Genomic DNA, 25,222 nt, shown 5'->3' on the forward strand with positions numbered 1-25,222 from the left:
CAGGGGCAAGCAGGGCCCTGCTGTCTGCTTGCTCACTGTGGGGTACTGCTGTCTGCTCGCTTGCTGTGGGGGACGTTCCTGCCCTGCCCCCGGCTGCTTGCGCGCATGCCGACTCAGAGTGCCTGGGTCCCAGAGATGTTCCCGCCCTGCCCTCAGCTGCTCAGCGCCTGTGAGTGTAGGCCCAGAGTGGCCAGGGATTGTTCTGGGACCCTGCCTGCTCCGGGCCTACGGGCTCAGAGTGGCCTGGGCCCAAGGATGCCTGTCCCCAGGACCCGGGGCCTACGTATGCAAATTAACCCACCATCTTTCTCAGGTTAATTTGCATAGACACTCCTGATTGGCTGGTGGGCATCTCGAAGTGATGGTCAATTTGCATCTTTCTCTTTTATTAGTGTAGATTATTAAAAAAATATTACGGAGATTTGGAAAATAGGTTTTAAAATTAAATATAATTCACCTTGTATTTTTTTTCCAATCTCTTTTTATGGATACACTTTGGCATGATTTGTCAGGGTGTGCATGCAATTTTGTATCTTGAGACACCAATTGCATTATTTCTTTGTGTGAATTCCCAACATATGAATTACTGGTCAAAAGTTTGAAAACTTGGATGCTTCAAGAACCACATTGATTAATTATATTCTAAAAGTTTGATGTTGGAACCAACAATGTTGGAGTTTGTGGGTTGCACCATCTCCTTGTTTCCAACCCCAGGTATTATTTAAAATTTTCATTAAAATATTAAAGAGGTCCAAAATTGTATATTATTGTTGCTCTATTATTAATTTCTTTGATATTAGAAAGGCTAAATGACTTTCATCTTTATACTGAAACAGTAATTGTGTTTCAGTCAGTTGATGTTTTTTGCTTATTTCCAGGAAATTTTGTATGTACCATATTTGGGACACATTTTCCTTCATTTTGTTACTTGCTCTTTATTTTTTAATTGAGAAATTTACATGTGTGCTTAGATTTCTTTCAATGTAAATTAGTTTAGAAAATTATCTCCATTCCAGAAATATGATATTGTATTTTGATTTGTTGTAATTTTCCTGTGATCTTGTTGTTATTTAAATGTATAGTCACCTGAATTAATTTGTGTGCATGGCATGAGTTGAAATGGAGTTCCGTCTCTTGGGTTGTAACCTCCATTACCATATGTTAAACTTTTATATATAATAGAAACTATATCTGGGCTATTTATTTTGGTCCATTTTAACTTTTTGAAGTATTGCTGCTTTGCATGATCCAGGTGAATACCTTAAAGGGCTAATCACCTTTCATAGCTCAAATTTTTCACATATCCTATATAATAAAAGCCTAATATGCTAAGTGTCCGGTAGTCTGGTGACCAGTTGACTGTTAACCAATCAAAGAGTAACATGCTAATGATATGCTAAGGCTGCTCAACTGCTCGCTATGAAGTGCACTGACCACCAGGGTGCAGTCAACTGGTTAACCAGTTGCTATGACATGCACTGACCACCAGGGGGCAGGTGCTCCGATTGGCAGGTTAGCTTGCTGCTGGGGTCCAGCTGATTGGGACTGAGTGAGATGGGCTGGACACGCCCTGGAGCCCTCCCACGGTCCATCCTACGGTCCCTCCCAGGGTCCCTCCCCGGCCCCAATTGTGCACCAGTGGGGTCCCTTGGCCTGGCCTGCACCCTCTCACAATCCGGGACCCCTCAGGGGATGTTGGAGAGCTGGTTTTGACCTGATCCTGCAGGCCACTCCCCTTGGGAGAGCACCAGATGCAGGGCTCATGGCTGGCGAGCCTCTCCTGAACGGGACTGATTGGGCGTGAGCCCGCGGCAGGTGCAGTGGGGCTGGGATGAGTGGGAGCGGCAGGTAGAAGCTGCAGGCAGCATTGGACTGTGGATTTTGGCCTGATCCCCACAGGCCACCTCCAGGGACCCCACCCGTGCATGAATTTGTGCACCAGGCTTCTAGTTCTTTATTATCTCACTTGTTAATCCTTCAAAGTACACAGTAGACCTTTAGTGTCCTTGAGTAAGACATTTGGGGATCTTACTAGTTTACAAATCCACAAAAATTACTTTGTGAGTCAAGTATGGAACCGCAGAGCCAAGCTGCAATGCCAACGCTGGGCTCCCTTGCTGCACAGCTAGTTCTTGCCTCCCAGCCTCAGGGCTCACTCACTTCAAGGCTGCCTTGGCAAAATTACATATTCCTAAATTAGTCTTAGATCTTCAGAGTTGCCTGCTCCAAATTTTAAATCCTCAGTCTAAGGTTATAAAATATTTACACTTTATATTTATGTATCAAATCCTCATCTTCTCTGCCATTATATTATGTCAACGTTGACAACATCTACATTTTTCAGTGCTTTTAAACCATGGAGGTTGAAACATTGGCCTTACTCTCAGATATGGGCCTGGTAACAGTGACACAGCTGTTGGGTGCCCACTTCCTGGTTATTTCACAGTGTACTAGTAATTGTAAATGGATTGTTGACTTGAAACTTCCTCTTTGGACAAAACCTTCCAAACATTTTCAATCCAGCACAAGGAAACCACGAAGCCATTGAGACTCACCTCAAAGGTGTCCGACAGCCAGTGAATATCTGTAATTACTTTCCTATGTCCATTTTCTATTGAGGAGACTGCACAGTGTCTGATATACATTGCTTCTTTATTATCGTCTGGTTCAAGGAGAAACATGGGCTGAAAAATTGTTAAAAGAAAGTTATGTGCTAACTTCAGAGCACTGATGAACGAACTCATACTTGACTCATCAGAACAATTAAAATTAATAACTTGGAGAAATACCAGTTCATGGAAAAACAGATACTAGTGTTTCTATATATCATACTAGAGGCCTGGTGCATGAAATTCATGCAGAAGCAGGGAGGGGGGGTCCCTCAGCCTGGCCTGCACCCTCTCCAATCTGGGACCCCTTGGCAGATGTCCGATTGGGCCTAAACCGGTAGTCAGACATCCCTCTCACAATCCTGGACCACTAGCTCCTAATCGCTCACCTGCCTGCCAGCCTGATTGCCCTCAACTGCCCCCCCTGCTGACCTGGTCGCCCCTAGCTGCCCCCCCCACCCCGCTGACCTGGTTGCCCCCAACTGTCCTCCTGGCCAGCCTAGTCGCCCCTCACTGCCCCTCCTGCCAGCCTAATTGTTCCCAACAGGCCTCCCCGTTGGCCTGGTCACCCCCAATTGCACCCCCCCGCCGGCCTGGTCGCCATCTTTCTGCCCCCCGTGCCGGCCTGGTCACCTCCAACTGCTCCCTGCTGGTCTGGTCGCCCCCAACTGCCCCACTGCTTGCCTGGTTGCTCCCACCTGCCCCCTGCCGGCCTGGTTGCCCCACACAGCCTGCTGTTCAGTCTTTTGGTCGTCCCTCACTAACCCCCATGCTGGCCTGGTCGTAGGCAGCCATCTTGTGAGGGCGTGAGAGTTAATTTGCATATTAACTCTTTTTTTTAAAATATATTTTATTGATTTTTTACAGAGAGGAAGGGAGAGGGATAGAGAGTTAGAAACATCAATGAGAGAGAAACATCGATCAGCTGTCTCCTGCACACCCCCCACTGGGGATGTGTCCGAAACTGAGGTACGTGCCCTTGACCGGAATCGAACCTGGGACCCTTGAGTACGCAGGCCGATGCCCTATCCACTGAGCCAAACAGGTCAGGGTGCATATTACCTCTTTATTATATAGGATATTTAGGGACTAACATTATATAGTTTTCCCTTCAGTTTAGTCTAAGATTTTATTGCTAAACTTAACAAAAATTGTTGACCTACTCCCTAAAGAATCAACGAAGTCCCATTTTTGAAAAAGTACTTCTTTGTGTGCCCACAAGGCCACATCCCTTTGCTGGTGAGAGACCTGTTGATATCCAGGTTAGAGAACTGGGGCGGAGATGTGCAAACCGTGGGAAGGTACTGAGCTGGGAGCTCAGGAAGCATTCCCCTACCTTCTTGGCAGAATCCACAGCTTCACAAAAGCATAGTATATTATTACCCCCTTCATGTTATGCGTGAGAAAATGGATGTTTGCCCAGGTGGGGAAATGTCCAAACGTACGGGACTCTGACCCAGAGCTTGGGAACGTGGTCTTCTGTCCAGGTCCCAAGACCAGAATGTGGTCTTCTGTCCAGGTCCCAAGACCAGAACGTGGTCTTCTGTCCAGGTCCCAAGACCAGAACGTGGTCTTCAACTACATCACTTTAGGAAACTCACCTGCCACTTCATTTTATTTAATGACAATAACAGCAACAAAAGGACTTAACAGCCTGGGATAGACGGTGCCACTGGGTTTGCGGTGTCTTAATCAAGGGCCTACGTGAAAGCGATCCAGAACAATGTTCAAAGCAGATGTGAAGGTTTGAGAAATAGACACCCGCGCCCGCCCCCCCCCCCCCCCCCCCGCCCCGACCACCACCACCACTCACTGAGTCTTTATTTAACTTGGCAACTCCGCTATGAAGTGTTTTTAAATAAACTTCCGAATGGGGGAAAATTGTAAAAAACTAACCTTGAGTGTGGCTTTTTTACTTCGACTGCTGCCTGTCTTAACGTGCTCGATGCGGCTAGCGTGTGCGGTAATATCCCACAGGATAATCTGAAGCAGAAATAGATGTTATTACGCATTTTCAGGATTAAAGAATTGTTAAACCCTATTCACATTGGTTAGCACTTGGATAAATCAATCACCTTGGAGGATAATCAAATTTAGCCTACATCTTAGGTAAGGCAGCAACTTTTAAAGCTAATATAAAAAAAGAATGTCTTCTTCTCTATGAAAGTATTTTCAACACTTTGATTTTTGTGCTTGTGTTAAAAAATGCCAGTTAATTTCTAAAATCCAAGGTAAACATCATGCCACTCCCTCCACTTTGGGAAGAGTTCACCTTCTATTTTCGGGAATGTGCTATGATTATGGGACACTTGTTTTAGACTCAGCTGTTTTGTTCTCCAGAGTTAAATATACATACTCAATTGTCCAAAAAGTGTAAGAAATGATGAATTTTATTCTATTGGATATTATGGCCAACTCCAAATTCGCATATACACGCATGGTTGTTTTTTGAAAAAATCAGAATGAAGTAGATATGCAATACTAAATTTTTAATGATTAGAAGTCATTTCAGTACACTAAAATGTTAACAAAATGTCAGAATTACAGAATTATGGGTGCTTTTATTTTCATCATTTGCTTTTATTAAAAAAAACAACCCCTAAAACGAAAACAAAATTGTATAACCTTCCTAATGCGTAAAACAAGGCATGTCAGGGTTTGTGGGGCTTGGAGGGTGTGTCTGGGTCGTCATCAGAGACAAAACCCAGGGAGAAGTGCTGTTTTCCTGGCTGCTTTTGGTTTCGGTAAATGGGCACGGATACTGCAGACATTTAAATTTCAACGACAAGGAAGTTTTCCTAGCCATACCAAAAAAGAATCACATACTCTCGTAATGCTCAAATTCACTGGACCACAGTGAATTCAAACTTTGACTAAAAAATACGTTTAAGATTTTTGTTTTTCTTTATTGGAGAAGCTGGCAATTGGAGGATAGGACTTAAATTTTATATAAATTAGATAACAAAGGAAAAAACAAACAAACATGATATCAAACTATGCACACATAAATTCAATAATATATGTATATTTTCCAGTGAATTTCTGTTTAAACTCTGTATCACTTCCTAACTCCTACATCTAGGGAAATTTCAAGAGGCCTCTTGACCAGTGGGTATTAATGCTTGTGGTTTTTGTTCTTTCATTAAATCTGGGATAATGCATGATTCTATCTCAGCGATACAAATAGATTTGACCGATTTTGTCCCAATTATCATGACTAGGTTACCCTGTGGGCACCTGCAGTGCCGACACCACATTTATTTATTTGTTTGTTTACTTACTTACTTACAGAAGGCAGGCTTTTTCTTTCTTTCTTCTTCTTCTTCTCCTTTTTATTTTTTTACATTCCCATCATCCAACCCCCTAACACATCTTTATTCCCCAGTTGCTGGCATGGTGATTGGCCAACAATGGCATGCCTTCCTTCTGCTCAATTGACTTCTTAAGTTAAAAAAAAAATCAACCAATCAAAATGTATTACAGGATGCTGTCTAAATTAGTAAATAGCTAAAAAAAAAAAAAAAAAAGTCCATACGTACCTGCCCATTGATGCAGCCTCCAGCAATAATATTAGGGTTACTCGGACAGAACTTGAAGCAGAAAATGTCATCTGGGCTCTCCAGCATTAACTAAAGTGAACCCCACAAATTCAAGAGAGTGAGAAAACCTACTAAGGGAATGGCTAGAAAATAATATTAAGACAGTCAAAAGTCCCATTTTATAGCCACCCATAGGAACATTCACAGAGTCCATTCCCAGAATTCTACCTCTGAATTAGAAGCTGCTTTTGTTGAATTTTATTGCAGACATTAGACATATGTATGAGGGCAGGTATGTTTTCAAGGGGACCAGCTCCACCCTCCCCCATGCTCCATGGGTCATTGTTGGGACATCTTACAATTTTTCTCAAGCAAAAGGAACGTGAAATCAATGTTTTCGAAAAGTGTGGAAAGTAAGTTCTGGGAAGGCAGGATATTTGCCTGTTTTGTTCCCTGCTGTATATCCAGCCTGGCACATAGTAAGCACACAAAAATAAAATACGTTGCATAAGAGAAGACGAAGATATTGCCAGTGATGATATCTCAAAATTTAAAATAATACAGGACCCAGGAAGTAAACAAATTCAAGGGCTTGTAGGGGAGGGAGGAAGCTCTGCAAGGAATACACTGGTGTGAAGGAATAGGTATGTCAACCATAGGTAGCACTGGTGCTGCTGGGTTACCACCAAGCAAATCACTGGCATGGTTACTGCTCTTCTACAAACATAACTACCGCAACTATAGACCCCATTGGTTTGCCATCATTGAGTTAAAGATTGCCAACTGGAATTGGGATGAATGATCTTGGTTAATTTGGTATTCTGTGGATTCTAGAGAAACCTCTACTTTTGAAAATAAAGTATTGTAATACTCTCTTATAGTTTTTACTAGAACAAAGACAAAATAAATCATTTGCATTATTTCTTTAAGAAATTATTTGCTTGTCTTTTTAAAACTATTCTTTAAAATAGAGGAAAGGAGAAGTCTTTTATCTTGCTATTCGCCTGATGTTCAGGCACATTCTACGTCACACAGTGGAAAGCAGTTTGACACCACTGGACAACGACAGAAAACCCCGCCAAGGGAATGGCACCAGTTTTGTGGTAAGTAGGCTGATAAGAAATACCTAGAGAGCTGTCATTTTGATCTCCGAGTCTATAATAATCGAAGTATCTAGACTCTACTACAGAAAAACTGCCTTAATTCAGATGAATTCAGGAAGAAGGAAGAAGGGGAGGCTAATATGTATTAGGGAAAGTCTTAATTATACAATACTTTATAGAAACAAGTTATTATTATACTTAAGTCCATTGAAAAAACTTCATTTAACCCTATGAAGTGCCTTCCCCCTAAGCAGAACTCTTCTTGAGCGGGTATTGGAAATAGTACCCTATGTGGCAAACTCAGCCTTCAGCCTTGTTTTACTTGGATTGCTGTGTGTTTGGTTTGGTTTGAGTGGGTACCTTTGGTTTGGTTTTAGAATAGCTATTCAACAGGTTGGAGATTTCACACAAAATTCCCAATTGCTGGATTCTCTTGACAAGTGAGACCACCAATAAGAAAACTGAAGAGTAGCTGTCCCTAGAGATGGGCTGTGCACTCTCTTTAGGATCACTGCTCTCCCTCACACTACCATACACTCATCTTCACTCATCACCACCACCTACTGGTGATCCTTGGAATTGAGGAAATTTGTGTGAAACTAAAATCTATTTGCATTTGGACAATTAGTATTTAAATAAAGCTCATAAAAGGGTTTGCACTTTAAACCCTAGCCAGTTTGGCTCAGTGGATAGAGCATCAGCCCGTGGAAAGGGTCCCGGGTTCTATTCCAGTCCCTGGTCATAAAGGGGGCAGCCAATCAATGTATCTCTCTCACATCAATATTTCTCTTTGTCTCTCCTTCTCCCATTCTCTTTAAAAATCAGTGGAAAAATATCCTCGGGTAAGGATTAACAAAAAAATAAATAAAATTGTTTGAATGCTCTTCTTACAATCTTTTCTTTTTATTATTTTAAGTTCTCACCCAAGGAGATGTTTTTATTGACTTTAGAGAGAGAGGGGAAGGAAGAGGGAGAGAGGGAGAGAGAAATATGGATGTGAGAGAGAAACATCAATTGGTTGCATCCCAACACCCCCAACTGGGGATTGAATTCACCACCTGGGTATGTGCCCTGACCGGGAATCAAACCCACGACCCTGTGGTGCATGGGACGATGTCCCAACCTAGCCACACTGGCCAGGGCTCTTATAGTCTTTTTTTTTTTTTTTTTAATAACATGTTGATTTATTCAAATGAACCTTCTCAATAAACTAAGTGTAAACTTTCATTTTCCTCAAATTGAATGATCATAAATTCCGAATTGAAGAAAAGCCTGACTTTATAAGGATTTACAACATTGGTGATTATAAAGCACTTTGCAATTGAAACTGCTAAGAGAGACACGTGACAGTAATATGTGAAACTTGTAGACCATGCGACGTCCCTCCTTCATTACCTGAGGATGTATGGGGTCGGAGAAACTCCAGAACAGAATCAGTGATGGTTGCAGCAATAATTTACCAGAAAAGTAAACTCTTTCTTCAAAGGAGAGCCGCACGGCCACCGACACAGCTATTAGTCCTGATTGAAACACAGTTACAGTGAAGGTCTGCAGCCGCCGCACGTGGTGAAGTCTTTGTAGGTTTTGCTTTTGTACATAGTCACTGTTCATTTCCCTTTGGAGGAAACGTGAGTAAAAATGTTCTACAGGAGCCCAAGCGTTTTCTTAGAGTCCCGCTGTTTAACATGGTTACCGGCAACCACATGTCACTTCCTTAGCACTTGAAAATGTGCCCAGTCCAAACTGAGATGACCGGTAGTATAAAATAAACATTGGACTTTGAAGATTTAGTAAGAAAAAAAAATGTTTCTGTGTGTGTGAGGAAAGGACCAGTGTGGGGAGGGGCGGGGAGGAGGAAGAAGGAAGCTCCACCTTCATTTGCTCCTATCTCCCTTGGCTGCTGGGAGCTTGGGGGCGGGGTGGGGGGAGCTGCCATCCTGTCCGGTCATCAGAGGCAGAGTGTGCGGGGAATGAAGGTAACCTGGGGCATCCCACCCAACCGGCCAGTCACCTCCAGATTCGGCGCTGCCCCCGCCGGGGACCTGAGGCCCCCACTCCCCCGAGTGGAGCTTTGTCCTCTCGGTGTAAAGTGGAGGTCACACTGGGTAACCCAGAGTAGCTGGGAGGACGCCCGGCCCAGGGAAGGTGCGGGAAGAGAGCGCTTAGCAGGTGCCTGGCACTCAGCAAACGGAAGTTCTCCGGTTGAAGTGGAGCTAATTTTCAATTTTCCATATAAAAGCACCCGACTATTTCTCTGTCACCACAAAGAGAACCCCCGTCTCTTCCGTCTCACCATAGATATTCGGGTGCCAGGAGACGCAGGTGACCATTTTCTCCATCAGGTTATGAAGGTCGGTAAAGGACTGGTACTCCTTCAGGTGGGTATCGGTCTTGTCCCCAAAGGTGCCTTCTTCTTCCGCCAGGGTTTTCCAGTCGTCAATAAATGTGTTTGTGATTTCATTTTGTTGCAGGGCTATTTCAACGCTATTTTATAAAAAAAAGAAAAGAAAAGCAATGAAGACATTGGATTTTACCTAGTATTCAATGATATGTTTTCAGTAGCTCTTCCTGCTTCATCTATACTGAAAGAAAAAAATATATTTTCAATTCTATTTGGTAACGAAAGAATGAACCCCATGTAAAAGGAATGATGTGAGGACTTGGAAAGAAAATTCACTGCTGCTGGGGTCTTAGAACTCGCTGACCAGCTTCCAGGACCTTCACCATCGGCCGACAGCCCCCAGCACCTTCACCATTGGCCTTGGTTCCCAGGCCAATGGGCGTGGCAGCTTCGAGGACGCCAGGGCCTGGCCAGTTCTGCCTCCAGCACGATTCCTCCAACAGGCCACCTTCACTCTGCAGCTCCCTGCTGGGCTGGCTGAGGCTGGCTGAAGCTCTCCCGACCCCCTCCTCCTTCCCCGTTCTTTATTTTTCACAGTGGACCCCTCAGTAAACCTCCACTTTGATCTCGGTCTTATTGGCTTCCTGAAAATCCCAAATTGACAGAAAAGGCAATTTTCTTAGCTATATTCAGTACCAAATAATCATGTGTACTAATTATTATACTACTAGAAGCCTGGTGCATGAAATTTGTGCACTGGGGGGTGTCCCTCAGCCCAGCCTGCACCCTCTCCAATCTGGGACATCCCTCTCACACTCCGGGACTGCTGGCTCCCAACCGCTCGCCTGCCTGATTGCCCCCTAACCACTCCCCTGCCAACCTGATTGACGCCTAACTGCTCCTCTGCCGGCCTGATCACCCCTAACTGACCTCCCCTGTGGGCCTGGTCCCCCCCCCCCCCCCAGCTGCCCTCCCTCCCCTGCTGGCCTGATCACGCACAACTGCCCTCCCCTGCCAGCCATCTTGTGGTGGCCATCTTGTGACCATATGGGGGTGACCATCTTGTGTGAGGGCATGGCGGTCAATTTGCATATTAGTTTATTATATAGGATTATATAATTAGGAGTGTGTGTGTGTGTGGTGATGGTGGTGGTGGTGGTGGTGGTTTTAGTTGCCACAATGCCTGGGAGGGCCTAATGTATTTATTTCCGTTACTAAACCTCTTGCATGAGGCAGTCCCTAAAGTGGAGAATTATCCTGCTAAAAATGCTACTATTGCTTCTTTTAAAAAAACAATCAAAGTGCTAGGCCAGCCGTGGGCAAACTACGGCCCGTTCGGCTGTTCTATCCGACCCACGGAGCCGAAAGAGCGGAGGGTTCTCTTGCTCTCCCCTCCGCTTCTTCACCAGCAGCAGTGTTAACATGTATTAGTTCACACAAACACTCCATCCATGCTTTTGTCCCGGCCCTCCGGTCCAGTTTAAGAACTCATTGTGGCCCTCGAGTCAAAGTTTGCCCACCCCTGTGCTAGGCTCATCTCTTAATGGTCTAAGGCCCCTTGTTTGACAGGCTACCACCTTAAAAGTTACCATAAGTTACTGTAATGCTTATTGTCCCTTCATATGCTAAGGTTGGGAAGGCTGGCTCATTCCCAAGGCCGCTAGGAGCTTTCCCACATGTGGAATGCCAGCCAAGGTTTCACCCTGATGATTGAAAGTCCGATGAGCTTGGAGTTTTAATAGGTGAGGTAAGCAGAAAGAGTGGTTCTGAATTCAGAATTTCCTAAAATAAGAAAACCCCCCACTTTATTTAGACAAGTGTTGTGCCCAGATTTCAAGATTCCCAAGAACCCACAGGGAGCCAGCGAGTCCGATGCAAAAGCAAAGAGTCATTTATTTCAAACCTAGGTTTGGCTCCCCTGCCCCCCCTTACTGGCACAGCAGCAGGTGGCAGAGAGGGGCAAACTGTGTGTGGAGAGAGGTTTTATAGGGGGTTGGGGTAAGGGGAGGAGAAAGGACTGTGGGCCCTGCTGATTGGCCAGGTGCGAGTTGGTGTCTCATTACACAGGATGTGGTCATAGTGATGGCGTGCACTTCCCTTGACTATCATTGGCCAGTCCAGAGAAATCCTGGGCGTGGCCAGCAGCGGCTTGGCCAGCAGCGGCTTGGCTTCCGGGAAGAAGCCTTGCTGAGCACATGGCCAAGGTAAGATGGAGAGCATAGCCCTTACCCTGGGGCAAGGTGGAGGGCGTAGTCCTCGCCCTTTCAACAAGCATATAGAAACACTATCTATCATAACACATGTGCCTCAAAATGTAATTAAGCAAGGGTACCATCTAATACCTCTGTTCCTAAGCTTCTACGCTACCATTCACTGCTTCACTGAGGATTCCTTGGGCTAAATTCTTGTACTTCATTTTTAAAACTGGAAGCATTTCCTAGGGCCGGCAGGATCAGCGTGACCTGGAACTGTTGGAACGCAGAGCCATGGGCTTCCCCCCAGACCTACTGAGTCAGAACCTGCTTTTTAACAAGCTACAAAGGCGGCTCAGACGCCTGTGAAAATTTGAATAACCCTGTGTGGGGTAGGCAAGCATCCTCACATACTCGGCTGGACTCATCTTCCAGGTTCACATCTCCCTGGCGCTTCTGGGTTTGAACCCAGTTTCAAGTGCAAGCATTTGTGAACATGTTCAAAGCCTTATTTCTCTATGTTTCGGCCAGAATGAGAAAGGAATTCCCAAGGGAGAAGTTCAAGTCAGGGCCCTGGCCCTGGCTTCCTGCCTCTTCCCGCTGAATGGGGAAGTACCCACAAGGGGGAAGTGAGGCCAGCAGGTCTCTGGTTTCCTGTGCCTGTGTTCCCTGCACTGGACCAGGTGGTCCCTGAGAGAGATGAACTGGAGGCTGGTGAACCTGTTGTCTGAGTAAAAGCCCACAGTATTGCTGGTTGTTTGTTGGTTTGTTTTAACCCACAAATGGAAGTTTCTTAGTTGCTTTGAGAATCCCCTGGAAGTTTCTCTCTCTCTTCTAACATCATTTCTTTCTTTTGCAAATCATGCTTCCCTTAGGCTCACTCTAGGTAAAATTCTATGAAAAAGAACTCATTTCTGAAAGAGCTCTCTTCCAGAACAAAACTAAGATTATATTAATTTTTAAAAAATTTAAATAAGCCTTAAACAGTTTGCGTGGGAAGAATGGCAGTGATCAAACTTCAGTGGGAAGGCAGGGGAGGGGAGGGGGGTGGTAAAAGGGCTTGTATGCATGCATATAAGCATAACCATTGAGACCCTAGGCGGGTGAGGGCACGTGCCAGGTTGGTGGGGGAGGCGGGGGGGGGGGGGGGTCAACAGGGGAAAAAGGAGACATATGTTCTACTATTAGTAATACTTTAAACAAACAAACAAAAAGAATGGCTGTGATATGAACACAGGTTTCTCATTTGTTCTTGGCCAGTGATATTGTAATCCCTTTCCTCTTGCTTCCTATAGTTCTAGCTTCTCCCTCCCATGTCTCAGGGAAGGGTCAATACTCCTCTCTTTATGAGTGCGGCGATTGAAAGGGAAGAGCAAAACTCCAGGACTAAAGATACTACACAACGTGGACGATTGAGAATTGACTACAGGCTGTGTATGCCCTTGAAATGGATTATACAGAGACAGACCTCTCATTTTTAATGTTCTTATCAAGAAAAATTTAAATACTTAATTTTGATAAGGGGAAAAAGAAACCTTAGGTTTTCTTGTTTCTTTCTCTTTCTCTTTGCCCACATAGGAAAAAAATGATAGCATGCTTCCTGTGAACAGCAAATAACTCATGCAGGCTCTGAATCACTGATGACTTTTTGAACCAGATTCTCCTGAGGTATAGGTAATTTTCTGGACATTTAATCCGGCCGGCCTGAAAAAAACTAATGTTGTTTTCTTAAAAAAAAAAAAAAAAAAAAGCTTAACTTGGTTTATCTGTGAACTAGACCACCAATTTTTTAAATTTGGAAAGACATGGAAACCAACCTAATGGGCAGACCTTTCCACCACTGGTTCCACTTCTCTGAACTCTGGTATCAACTTGAGCACTTACCAAGCTCTTTCTCTGGTTCAGAAGCCGGAAGGCTCTGCCCAGGGCCCTAGCACCACTGCAAAGGCATTTTGAAGACACTGCTCTTTCAGAGCCTGCAAATAAGACTGGCAGCAACACAGGAATTGGGGATACGGATGACATATCCAAGTACCACCTCTCAACTGAATTCAGGTTCTTATTTACAAAGATATTTTTGTAAGTTCCTCTCTTTGTCATTGCAAGGATCATCCTCCACACCCACAGCATCCTCATCTTTGTAATCCTACACAAGCCAGTAAGGCTAAGGAGGGGAGTGAGGAATGGAGACAAAGGCTTAAAGGAACCCTGGTAAATAAATGTTAATTTGCTGTTAGGGAGACACCCTCACATATGTAATATACATCTTCCAGGTTTACGCTGCTCGGTATGGTGCTGGCTTCTGAGGTCCTGGCTTCTGGTTAGCAATAGAGGAGAAAGAATTACTGAGAATCTGTAGAAAGTGTCATATGTTCACTCATACCTGATAACTATCTTCAGACTTTCTATCTGGATACCATGTATGGAGCTGATTTTTAAGACCTATTGTTATAACTAAACATACACATTTTATGTTTTATTATTAAAATTTAATATACTTTTTTTTTTTTTTTTTTTTTTTACCTTGTGGACATGTTGTTAAGAAAATCAGCTAATGGCTTTGATTGTCCGAATATTTCTTTTTCCTTTTCTAAAAATTCTCTTGGATAATATTGTGTAGTAGCGTTTCTGGGATATGTCCTAATATAATAAAAGAAAATAGAATAACAAAAATAAGATCAAAGAGAAGCAAATACAGCCATGACAGGTCAAAGGTTTATCTCTGTGACAGTATTAGGTTATTATTTTATATTTAAATCTTATAATTGAATTTCTTCTTTATCCTAGAAAATCAATGTTGACTGCCATTCAAAGTATTTGTGTTTATCTCTCAAACATAATCAATAAGCTCTTATTTTTTTAAAAAAAATCATTTAGATATCATTTTAAACTTACAGGAAAGTTGTAAGAAGAGTATAAGAAACTCCCATACTTCTTTCACCTCAATTCATCGATTATTAACATGTTGCCTCATTTGTTTGTCATTTTCTCTCTTGCCATTTCATCAAATCAGTGTTTCTTAACCAGTGCAATCCTGTTCCACCCCCACAGCCTGGGAACACTTGGCAATATCTGGAAACATTTTTGGTTTTCACAGCTGGGAAGTGTTATTGGCACCTCGAGGTTAGAGCCCAGGGATGCTGTTAAACACCCTACAATACACAAGACAGCCCCCTCCCTGCACCCTGTCCCCGATAGATAATTACCCAGCCCCAAACCTCAGCAGTGTTCAGGTTGATAAACTCTGCTCTGAATACACGAAACCAGGAACAATGGACATTTAGGCAGCAATGGCAGCAGATTCTCTGGAGGAAAGCTTCTCCAACCAGACTGGCTGCCCTCAGTGCCCACCTTCACCCTTGAACACATCACATTGCATTGTGCCTCTGGGCTTTGTCGGGCTCACCCCCCATTACGCTGGGTGAGCAACTTGGTTTTAGGCTGTGGGGCCACAGCGAGGTCACATGACACAGTCCTTAAGAGTGTGCACTCTGCGCAGGCTGCCTGGCTTGGAAGTCTGAGTCTGTCACTTACCATGTGACCCTGAGCTCATTACTTGACCTTTCTGTGCCTGTTTTCTCATCTAAATAAAATTCTTAAAGTACCTAGCTCATAGGGTTATTGTAAGAATTGAATGTGTTAATACAGGCAAAGCTTTTAAAACTGCACTTGCATGTTTTAAGTGTTCAATAAACTATTAGATTGTACTTAATCTGTGTTTGTTGAGCAAATGTCAGTAAAATGTCTCTGTGAGAGTAATCAAAAAGAGGTAAAGAGGGTTTTGCTAATACTGAATAGAATAATTCATGCCTCCCAAGCCCTGCCCCCGCCGAGACCAGTATCCATAGCAGAGGCAGATTGATGGAAAGAAATGTTGGTATTGGAACCAAAGAGACGTGGGTTCAAATCGTAGCTTCACCTTTTAATTTCTATCCCACGGGTAGGATTAAGAAATTATATGGCACCTGGTGGTTTCCTCAAGGTAGGAACAGGACTAAGGGTCACTCTGATTTTTCTAAATGTGATTCGTTTTGTTGTTTTTCAGCAAATCTATTCATTATTGATTCAAATTTAAGTTATGTTCTAAATACTGAGCTTTCATTTTTAACCTCTCTGCCTCAGTTTCTTTATTTTTAAAATGGAAACAGTGCCTACCTCCGAGGGCAGTTGTGAAGGTTAATTGAGTTGATGTGTGCAACATGCTTATTAGAAGAATGCCTGGCTGTGGTAAGAGCACTGTAAACATCTGCTTTCCTTGCAGTTACTCTTTGAACCTCTTCATTGATTGTTTTCCTTTTTAATTCTTTCATCACAATCATATATCCCATCTTCTCCTCCTCAGACCAGCTAATTTCCTGATCTTAGTAAGTGGCACCAGCATTCTCTGTCACCTGGATTCAAACCACTGGAGTTCTTTTGATGCATTTTTTTTTTTCACTTTGTGGGTCAAGCCCTGTCCTTATTTCTCATCTGTTCACTCTAGCTGCTAGATAGAAACAACTGTCCATTATTACCAGTCAACACCCATTGAGAACCTACGAAGGTCCCTGTTGCCAGAAGTTCACTGTCCCTTTCTGAGTCGACCTCCTGACTCTACCCTTCTGACTCATTTTTGCCACTTTTCTGTACCCTGGCAGGAACATAGAAGCCTCTGTTGGCTTAACTAAGAATTTTCTCTCAAACTCTAAGTTGTTGTTTTTTTTTGTACTAATGTAGCATCTCTTTCCTTCGAGTCTCACCCTCACTTCTTGGTGTTTATTAATCTCTGATGTTCTGATTCTCTGCTGAGACCCGACAACTGATCCTTGTCTTTCTTTTCAATTATTTGGTTCTGGATTGTACATTCATCTGCCTCCCTGGTTTCTGACCCATTTCTTGTCCTGACCCCTGGATTCAATGTATATGTGCCTGGACGTTCACGTTGCTCTCTCATGGTTTCTGACTCGCTGCTTCACACAGAGCTGAAAAGCATGTTTTATACTACACTCCACACTGCTGACCCTGATTCTCCTGGTCACAGTCTCACTGCAAATTTTATGGCTCTTCTCTTAACATTGAACTCAAGTCGGTCATCCCTTCTGACATTCTCCCTTAACTTGGTCCCTCTCCTCCTTTCCTTCCTCATCCCTTTATTCCCTTCATTTAGTAAATCTGTGCCAGGAACTGTCCTAGAAATTGGGGACATAGAAGTAAACAAAATAGAGCAAGTGCCTGTCTCAGGAGCTTAAATTCTAAGTGGTAGGTGGGAAGAAGGTGAGAAAGGAGAGACAATGATAAATACATTTCAAGCGACAATAGTGCCATGAAGAAAAAAATAGAGTAAAAGGGTAGACAGAATGGAGTTGCTGTTTTTATAAAAGAGTGTTGAGGAATGCCTCATTCAAACTGAGATCTGAATGAAGGAGGAAATGAATCCTAAGGATGGGGGAAGAGCAGCCTATATAAAGGAACTGTGAGCATAAACACATCAGGTATGAGTATGCTTGGTGAATTCAGGGAACAAGGAAGCCACTGTGGCTGGGATGGATGAGCCAGGGAAGTATGGGAACTGAGGGAACAGGGGCAAATGGCATCCCAATCAGTCTGGCTCTTCTATGGGAACAGAAAGTAGGAGGGCAAGGATGGGCAGAGGAAGCCCAGTCAGGAGGCATTGCAATAATCCAGGAAAGAGATGAAGAAGGCATGATCCAAGATGACAACAATGAATATAGAGTGTCCCCCCAAAAAATGTACACACACTTTAACAGCGGATAATCACTTAATTTTGAAAATTAACTGTATGTTAATAAACACTGACTTTATAATCATTCAAAGCGTGCATACATTTTTTGGGACACTCTATATTTTGAAGGTAGACCCAACAGAATCCAAGGTTTGGGGTCTTAGTAATTATAAGAATATCATTGCCATTGGCTGAGATGAGGGAGATTTAGGGAGTTTCAGACTTAGAGGTAGGAAATTTAAAAAGTTGTTTGTGGGTATGTTAAATTTGAGACTCTTATACATCCAAGTAAGATGAATATAAGCATGTGGAGTTCAGGGGGGAGATTCAGGTTGAAGACATAGATTTGGGAGTCATCAGCAAACAGATAATGGATAACACCAAAGGACTAGATAAATTCACCCCACCAAAGGGCTGTTGGGTTTTGATTGCTTGTTTGAATGATGGCGGTTATAGCATTTTGTACTTTCATGTCTACTTTCCACCTGTCCTCTCAGTTGACTGCCACCACCTGACTTTAGATACTGGTCACATTTTTACCTGGTTTAGTGACAGCAGATTCCTACTTGGCCAATCTCTTCAACTCCAGACTTTCCCCCCTCTGCTTTCCAATACCTACTGTCCAGCTCATCTTATTTTAACACCTTATCATCCTGCTTCTCTCTTTTGCTTCAGAATTTGTCAAAGTTCCCCAATGTCTGCCACAGAGAAACCACTTCTCTATCCACCTCTGCTCCTCCCTTCCGTGTACCCGAGCTGGTCTCCTTGTGGTCCCAGGCAAAGTCAGTTCTTCCCATCCCCTTGAATTATTCAGGTCATTTTTTAAAAAATTGGACTGTTTTCCCTGTCTCCATTTCTCCAAATTAAATGCAAATTATTTCAAAATAATTATTTTTTATTTCTAAAAAGATGCATAGCTTAGCTAAATATGTCTCCAAATTTATACAACATTCAAAGCCTAGCTCAAGTCCCCAAAATATTCCTTTGACAACCCATTTCACATCAACTCATTCACTGAATACATTTTAATAAGAGCTGATGTATGATACTGAAGGCAATGAATCAATGTTTCTCTCTCACATTGATGTTTCTTCTCTCTTTTTCTGTCTAAGCATGTCTTCAGGTGAAGATTTAAAAAAGCATCCTTTAAAACATAATAATAATAAAATAAAGTTATTGAAAAAAACAAATAAAAACAAACATCAATGATGAGAATCACTGATCAGCTGCCTCCTGCACAGTCCCCATGGGGGATCGAGCCCACAACCCAGGCATGTGCCCTGACCGGGAATGAAACTGTGATCTTCTTGTTCATAGGTTGACACTCAACCACTGAGCCATGCTGTCTGGGCAGGTAATTAACTAATAATTCTAATGAAAATAAAATTTTTATTTGCATACATGTAAAAATATCAGGAAAATACTAGTGAAACTCAAGGCCTTGCTTGATATTGTTATTTAAGGAAATTAAGTGGAAAATAAAAACACTTTAAATTTCAGCTTGAATAAATTTAATAATAATAAAAAAGAGCTGCTGTGTGAGATGGTTTGGTTTGTAGCCTCCCAGTGCCCTGGACCTAAGGCAGACAGGTAAGCAGATGAGTACACTATGGGTCCTCAGTGCTTTGATAAAGACACTCAGCTCTAGTGGGGCCTCAGAGGAGGGAGTGGTCAACTCTACCTGGTGTTGCCAGGAAGTCACAGAGGAGGGGGCACTGAGCTTAAGGGGTAAAGGTGGCCAAGGCGGCCAAGGCAGTGAAGGGCATTTTGTGCAGAGGAACAGCATTGCCAAAGGCAGGAAGATATGGAAGAGCAGATATTCTGGGAGATGAAAGCAGCTCATAGGACTAGAGCACAGAATGGGATGGGGGAGGGGGAGAGGCTGGAGAGGCCATGGATACCGTGCCATGGAAGAAGGAGAACCTCATAATGCTGTGCCAAGGAATCTGGATGTGCTGGGAGCCAGAGAAAAGATTGAGGCGGTGAAGTGACACAGTCTGATTTGATATGTAAGAATGGCGGCTTGGATAGAATGGAGCAGTTAGGAATGGTAATGTTCCAGTTGAAAACAATACTGTGATTATTCACAGCAGCCATCGTTTTCCAACTACATAGTCTTTACAGGCTTACGTGTATCTCATTTTCTGTTAAGGTTTAAAAAGGCGTAGTTGAAAGCCATTAGAACTTCCTGAATCGAATTACTCTATGTAGACATATTTCATCATTGTCAATCCATTTCTATTTATTATAATATCTCAAAATAATCATGGACATTGCTAGATTTTACTGTCATTGCTTTTAAAAATACACATACCCATTGTATACTTACCATCTCGTCTGAGTACTTATCTCCTTAATTTCAGGGACTACTTGCAAGCCAACATCTTTCTCCAGTTGCTTAATAACAAAATTTTTATCTGGGTAGGCTGTGCATTCAATATAGGCATCTTTTACACTGGAAGCATTATGGTCACTGAACTTAATCGGTGCACCAAAATCAGCTCGTTTTCGAGAAATCATATATGTAATCTGCAACACGGGTAAGCAGTAGAGGTAACACAATTAAGTCCCTGGAGAAAAATGGATGCGGGGCGGACGGAACGACGCAGGTGCTCTGCCTAGGTCTCTCAGATCCCTTTGGATACGCACTTTCTGTCCCCTCCAGCTCCGTGTGCTGTTTGTTCCCATGGCCACCGCCTGCTGCTCTTCGGGAAACACCACTTTGCCCGTAGGTACAAGAACAGGAAGTGGCTGGCTGTTTACATCTCAACCCGTGATGGACTGATAGGAGACATAGGGAAGCTCATCTCTCCTGCTTCTCTTGGGCACAACTCTGGGGTGTGCTTTAGCTGAAGCCTTCCCGCCACTGAGATTTACAGGAGAGCGCTGTCCCGCTCCTGCAGCTTCCCCTGTACCCTCAAAACAAGTCACTCATTTAAATCCTCCTCGCGGCAGCCGCTCTGGCAACACCCCTGTGTCAGTTTCCTAGGGCTGCCAGACCCAGGCACCATAGATTGGTGGCTTAAAACAACAGGAATTTATTCTCTCCCCGATGTGGAGATCAAGGTGTTGGAGTGTCCCCCCCGTGGCCTCTGAGGGAGAATCTATTGCTTGCCTCTCTCTAGCTTCTGGTGATGCCAGCAAATCTTGGCGTTCCTTGGCTTGTAGATACAGCACTCCAATCTCTGCCTCCTTCTTTCTCCTTGTGTCTCTCTGTCTTCATATGGCCCTCTCTTTATAAGGACATGGCCGTATTGGAATAGCACCCTCCCATTTCCTAGTAGGTCACATACTCAGGTACTGGAGGTTAGGACTTCGTATCTTTTTTTTCTTTTGGGGGGGGGGGGGGAGGGCGGATACAATTCAACCCATAATACACACCTGAGACAATGACCACTTTTCTATCCAAAGAAAAACCTCATGCCCATAGCAAACACAGAAGCCTTACAAACCCTTCAGGAATAAGGGTTATTCAGGTACAGGGAGGGAATGACTGGAGATAATAATTCAGGCCTCTGACCTGCTCTGTAGATGTTGTAACGGATTCTTCTTCAATTTCTTTTTCACTGCCCAAAGAAACCCATGGTTTAGAGATGGGTGGCTTATAATCGTATATCTCTTCAGGAATGTCTTCATCCTGTTCTTCCTGAGCTTCTGGGGGCTAGAGTAAAACAAATAACAGTCTAAAATACATGACCAAATTTAGGTTATAGCTACCTCTGCACATTTTGCAGTAAACTTTATTGTTATATAAATTTATTAATCACTTCCTTATTATTTTTCTTTTTTGTTGGTTCCTTCTTTCCAATTATGATAAGGAAACCAAGAAAAAAAAAAAAAGAACAACAAATCAAAACTACAGACAGAAGATGACAGAAGAACAAAATAGGAGAGTGAAAAAAGAAAAGTCATGTGATAAGAAAAAAACATTTACTGCACATCCTTATGACTATAGAACACTAAAACTTAATGTTAACTATAAAACTAGTTTCCTCTGACTTAATAAATTTTTTTGATAAGAGGATTATAAGTATGAATAAACATGATATATATGAAATAATGAGTGAATGTTTTTAAATCAAGATATCCACAAGGAGTATACAGAGACATATATTAATACCTAAATCTATATCTCTATAGCTATCTATCTATAAACTGAATAAGTATCAATAGGTGAGTAAACTGACACATTGTGTTATCATAAAATAAAATTCTGTAAAGCAGTTGCAATGAAAAAACTTGATCTACATATATATGATACCTAAATGTATCAACATGGGTGAGGCCTAGAATTTTATAATTCAGTGATAAACAAAAATTGCAGAATGATTTGTAGAATTTTATGTGACTTTTAAATAAAACAATAAAATACATTATTTGTGGAGCATACATATATGGTAAAAATATAAAACCATGGACAGAGGGGTATCTAACAACTCATATAGAGAGAAGTAGAATTACAGAGGCTATAAGAGTGAATGAAGCATTATTTTATTTTATTACTTTAAAAATTAAGTAAATATGATAAGATATTAATATTTGTTAATTCTGGGTAGTGATTGTGTGGATATTTGTTAAATTGTTATCTAAACTTTTCTATACAGTTGAAAATATTTCACTACACAGTTATGTGCTGTATAATGATGTTTTGGTTAACAGATAGTCCCATAAGATTAAAATGGAACTAAAAAATTCCTATTATCTAGTGATGTTGTAGCCATGGTAATGTCGTAACACAATGCATTTCTTTAAAAAAAAAATGTTTGTATTGATTTTGAGAGAGAGAGGAAGGGAGAAGAATAAAGAGATAGAAACATCGATGAGAGAAAAACTTCCTCGATCGGCTGCCTCCTGCACACCCCCTACTGGGTTTAAGTCTGCAACTCCAGGCATGCTCCCTGACTGGGAATTGAACCAGTGATCTTTTAGTTCACAGGTCGATGCTTAACCACTGAGCACACCAGCCAGGCTGTATTTCTTATATGTTGTCTGCACAAACCTGTTGTGATGTCAGAAATATAAAGTATAGCACATATAATTATGCATAGTACATACTACTTGTTAATAATTATAAACAACTGTGTATTTACTATACTACACTTTTTACATTATTGTATACTCTTTTTAATTATTAAAAAAAAGTACTTTGCTGCTGGAAGCCAATCCACCCTGGCTGCTTGAGGCAATCCCTGCAGGGATGTTTCAAGGGACCTTGAAATGGAGATGAGAAACACCCTAGCCTTTGGAATGGAATGGATGGGATTAAGATCAAATAGGATAAATGCAGATGTAAGAGGACAATAGGGGAAGGAACCTGGCTAGGAGAAGAAAGGTTGTTTCCCCAGGTGAGGATTTTTATCAGTAAACCCTTTAACTGAGTGTCAGAGGGGTGGTTGGTCGCTTTGATCTTTGCTTGGAGTGACCTCCTTCAGTTACTTCCTTGTAGCTTAGTGGAACAATAGAGTAACCTTTGAATGGAGATGGGAAGCCCCCTGGCCTTCTGTATAGAATGGATAGAATTGGGACCAAATAGTATAAATACAAATGTTAGATGACAATAAAAAAAAGGACCTGGCCGAAACCGGTTTGGCTCAGTGGATAGAGCGTCGGCCTGCGGACTGAAGGGTCCCAGGTTTGATTCCGGTCAAGGGCATGTACCGGGGTTGCGGGCATATCCCCAGTGGGAGGTGTGCAGGAGGCAGCTGATCGATGTTTCTCTCTCATCGATGTTTCTAACTCTCTCTCTCCCTTCCTCTCTGTAAAAAATCAATAAAATATATATATAAAAAAAAAAAAGAACCTGGCTATGATGATCACCTGAACACTGCCTCCGTGTCATTCATTCTTCACCGACTCAGTCCACACCTTTGGGAACCCCTGGACCCGCTGGGGCTGGACCCCAGCACTTTGCTATAAAACACATTATGCTGCAACTGATTGATATTTCCCTCTCTCTCCTTTTCCCTTCCTCTCTCAAAAATCAATAAAAAAAGAGGCTCTTAGATTTAAAACAAAAAACACAATATGCCGTGTTACACCAACAGCAGCCTCAAACATCTCATGTTTGATTGCATCATTTTGTTTTGTGCTTGATTTAATCTCGTATTGTTTGTACAGTAATGGTAGCCTACGCCCCGCGGGCCGGATTCGGCCTGTTTGAAGTGAATAAAACTAACGTGCTTTTGTTCCCGCCCTCCGGTCCAGTTTAAGAACCCGTTGTGGCCCTCGAGTCAAAAAGTTTGCCCACCCCTGGGCTAGGACCATCTAGGATTGTGTAAGTACACTCTACAATGTTCCCACAGCAAGAAAATCACCTAGTGGCACATTTCTCAGGTGTATCCCCATTGTTAGATAGCACAAGACTGTAATAAAAAAAAATTACAAGCACAAAGAAAAGCAACCATAAAAATAAAATTGAAAATATTAAGGCTAAGTAAACTATCATTTTTAGTTTAAAAAGTGTAGATATTTTAAAATTCTATGCTTTACTTTTTCTTGTTTGTTCAGCAACCACTCAAAACCCCCTGTCTACCTCAGTTTGACCAAACCTCCCCATAAGGATGCCCAGGTCAGAAGGCAAGTCTCAGAAACTCATTACCTGCCACGGCCACTTGGAACAAAACACCTTGAAGGTTAACTAATCTTTTTTTCTTTGAAAGCTACAATTTTTAAAATTTCTGCTTCCCTCCCTGCCAACGGCCCACTGACCACGTCATTCTTTTAAAATCTTACTGTTCAATAATCATAGCAAACACTATAATGAGGGCTTTACCTTGTGTTAGCCTATTTAATTTTTATAACAGGCCTGGAATGGGCACTGTTGGTGCCACTGTTTTGCAGATGAGAGGTTTAGTAACTTACCCAAGCTATGGAGATGGCAAGAGGAGAACCAGGACTATGGGCCGGGGAGTAGCTGAGGGCAGTGGTCCTCCAGATTTGCTGTTTCTGCTCTCATTGAGCCAATAAAGGCAAATAAGTAAGAGTATCTGCTACCCTGAGATGTTTGCCTTGGTTCATCCCACATCTACTGTTTACTTACTCTCGGTGCCAGAACTCGATCCAGGCCCTGGGGTAAGGGGGCTGAACAAGAAGAATCATAACCATGCACCGTTCTCCCCCAGAGGTACCGCTCCCTTCTGATAATCCACAAAACGCAAGCGCTTGGGTGTGCTTACATTTAAATAGTTTTCCTTGCCCTCTTCTGTTCCAATAACATAAAAGTTAAGTCCAAATTCGAAGTCTTTGTCATAAACAATCAGAATCTCATCTCCAGGATATTCCTACAGGAATATAATCGAAGGAGAAGGTTATAGAATATTCCATCCAAAAGCAACAGAATATACAGGGTAAGCAAAAGTAGGCTTACAGTTGTTTATATGGGAAATAATACAATAACTGTACAATAATAATACAAGAATAAACTTTCTGTTTTGCACACTCATAACTGTAAACCTCCTTTTGCCAAGCCCTGTACATTCTTTTCAAGTGCACATGAAACATTTAAAATGATAGATCATAGGTTAGGCCACAAACAAGTCTTAATAAATGTAAGAGGATTCAAATCATATCAAGCATATTTTTTGACCACCATGTATAAGACTAGAAATTAATTACACAAAGAAAACTGGAAAATTCACAAATATGTGGAGATTAAACAACTAAAAAGGAATGAAGGCTAATGAAGGTTAATGAAGTCCAGTGGTCATTCAATTTATT

General features: G+C 42.4%; 1 protein-coding gene across 1 annotated transcript in view; it reads right to left on the bottom strand.

The window, feature by feature from the left end:
• Window positions 1-25,222, bottom strand: part of DNAI3 (dynein axonemal intermediate chain 3) — a 71,876-nt gene that overhangs the window by 34,440 nt on the left and 12,214 nt on the right. Inside the window, exons 5-13 of the mRNA XM_081086287.1 lie at window positions 24,682-24,786; window positions 21,027-21,167; window positions 19,836-20,035; window positions 14,308-14,424; window positions 9,545-9,735; window positions 8,647-8,771; window positions 6,149-6,238; window positions 4,506-4,592; window positions 2,556-2,684 (exon numbers count right to left, since the gene is read on the bottom strand). Coding sequence (XP_080942413.1) covers window positions 2,556-2,684; window positions 4,506-4,592; window positions 6,149-6,238; window positions 8,647-8,771; window positions 9,545-9,735; window positions 14,308-14,424; window positions 19,836-20,035; window positions 21,027-21,167; window positions 24,682-24,786 — 1,185 coding nt within the window. The remainder of the gene's footprint in view (window positions 1-2,555; window positions 2,685-4,505; window positions 4,593-6,148; window positions 6,239-8,646; window positions 8,772-9,544; window positions 9,736-14,307; window positions 14,425-19,835; window positions 20,036-21,026; window positions 21,168-24,681; window positions 24,787-25,222) is intronic.

Source organism: Myotis nattereri (genome assembly GCF_964212035.1).
Source record: "Myotis nattereri genome assembly, chromosome: 3".
Lineage (NCBI taxonomy): Eukaryota > Metazoa > Chordata > Mammalia > Chiroptera > Vespertilionidae > Myotis > Myotis nattereri.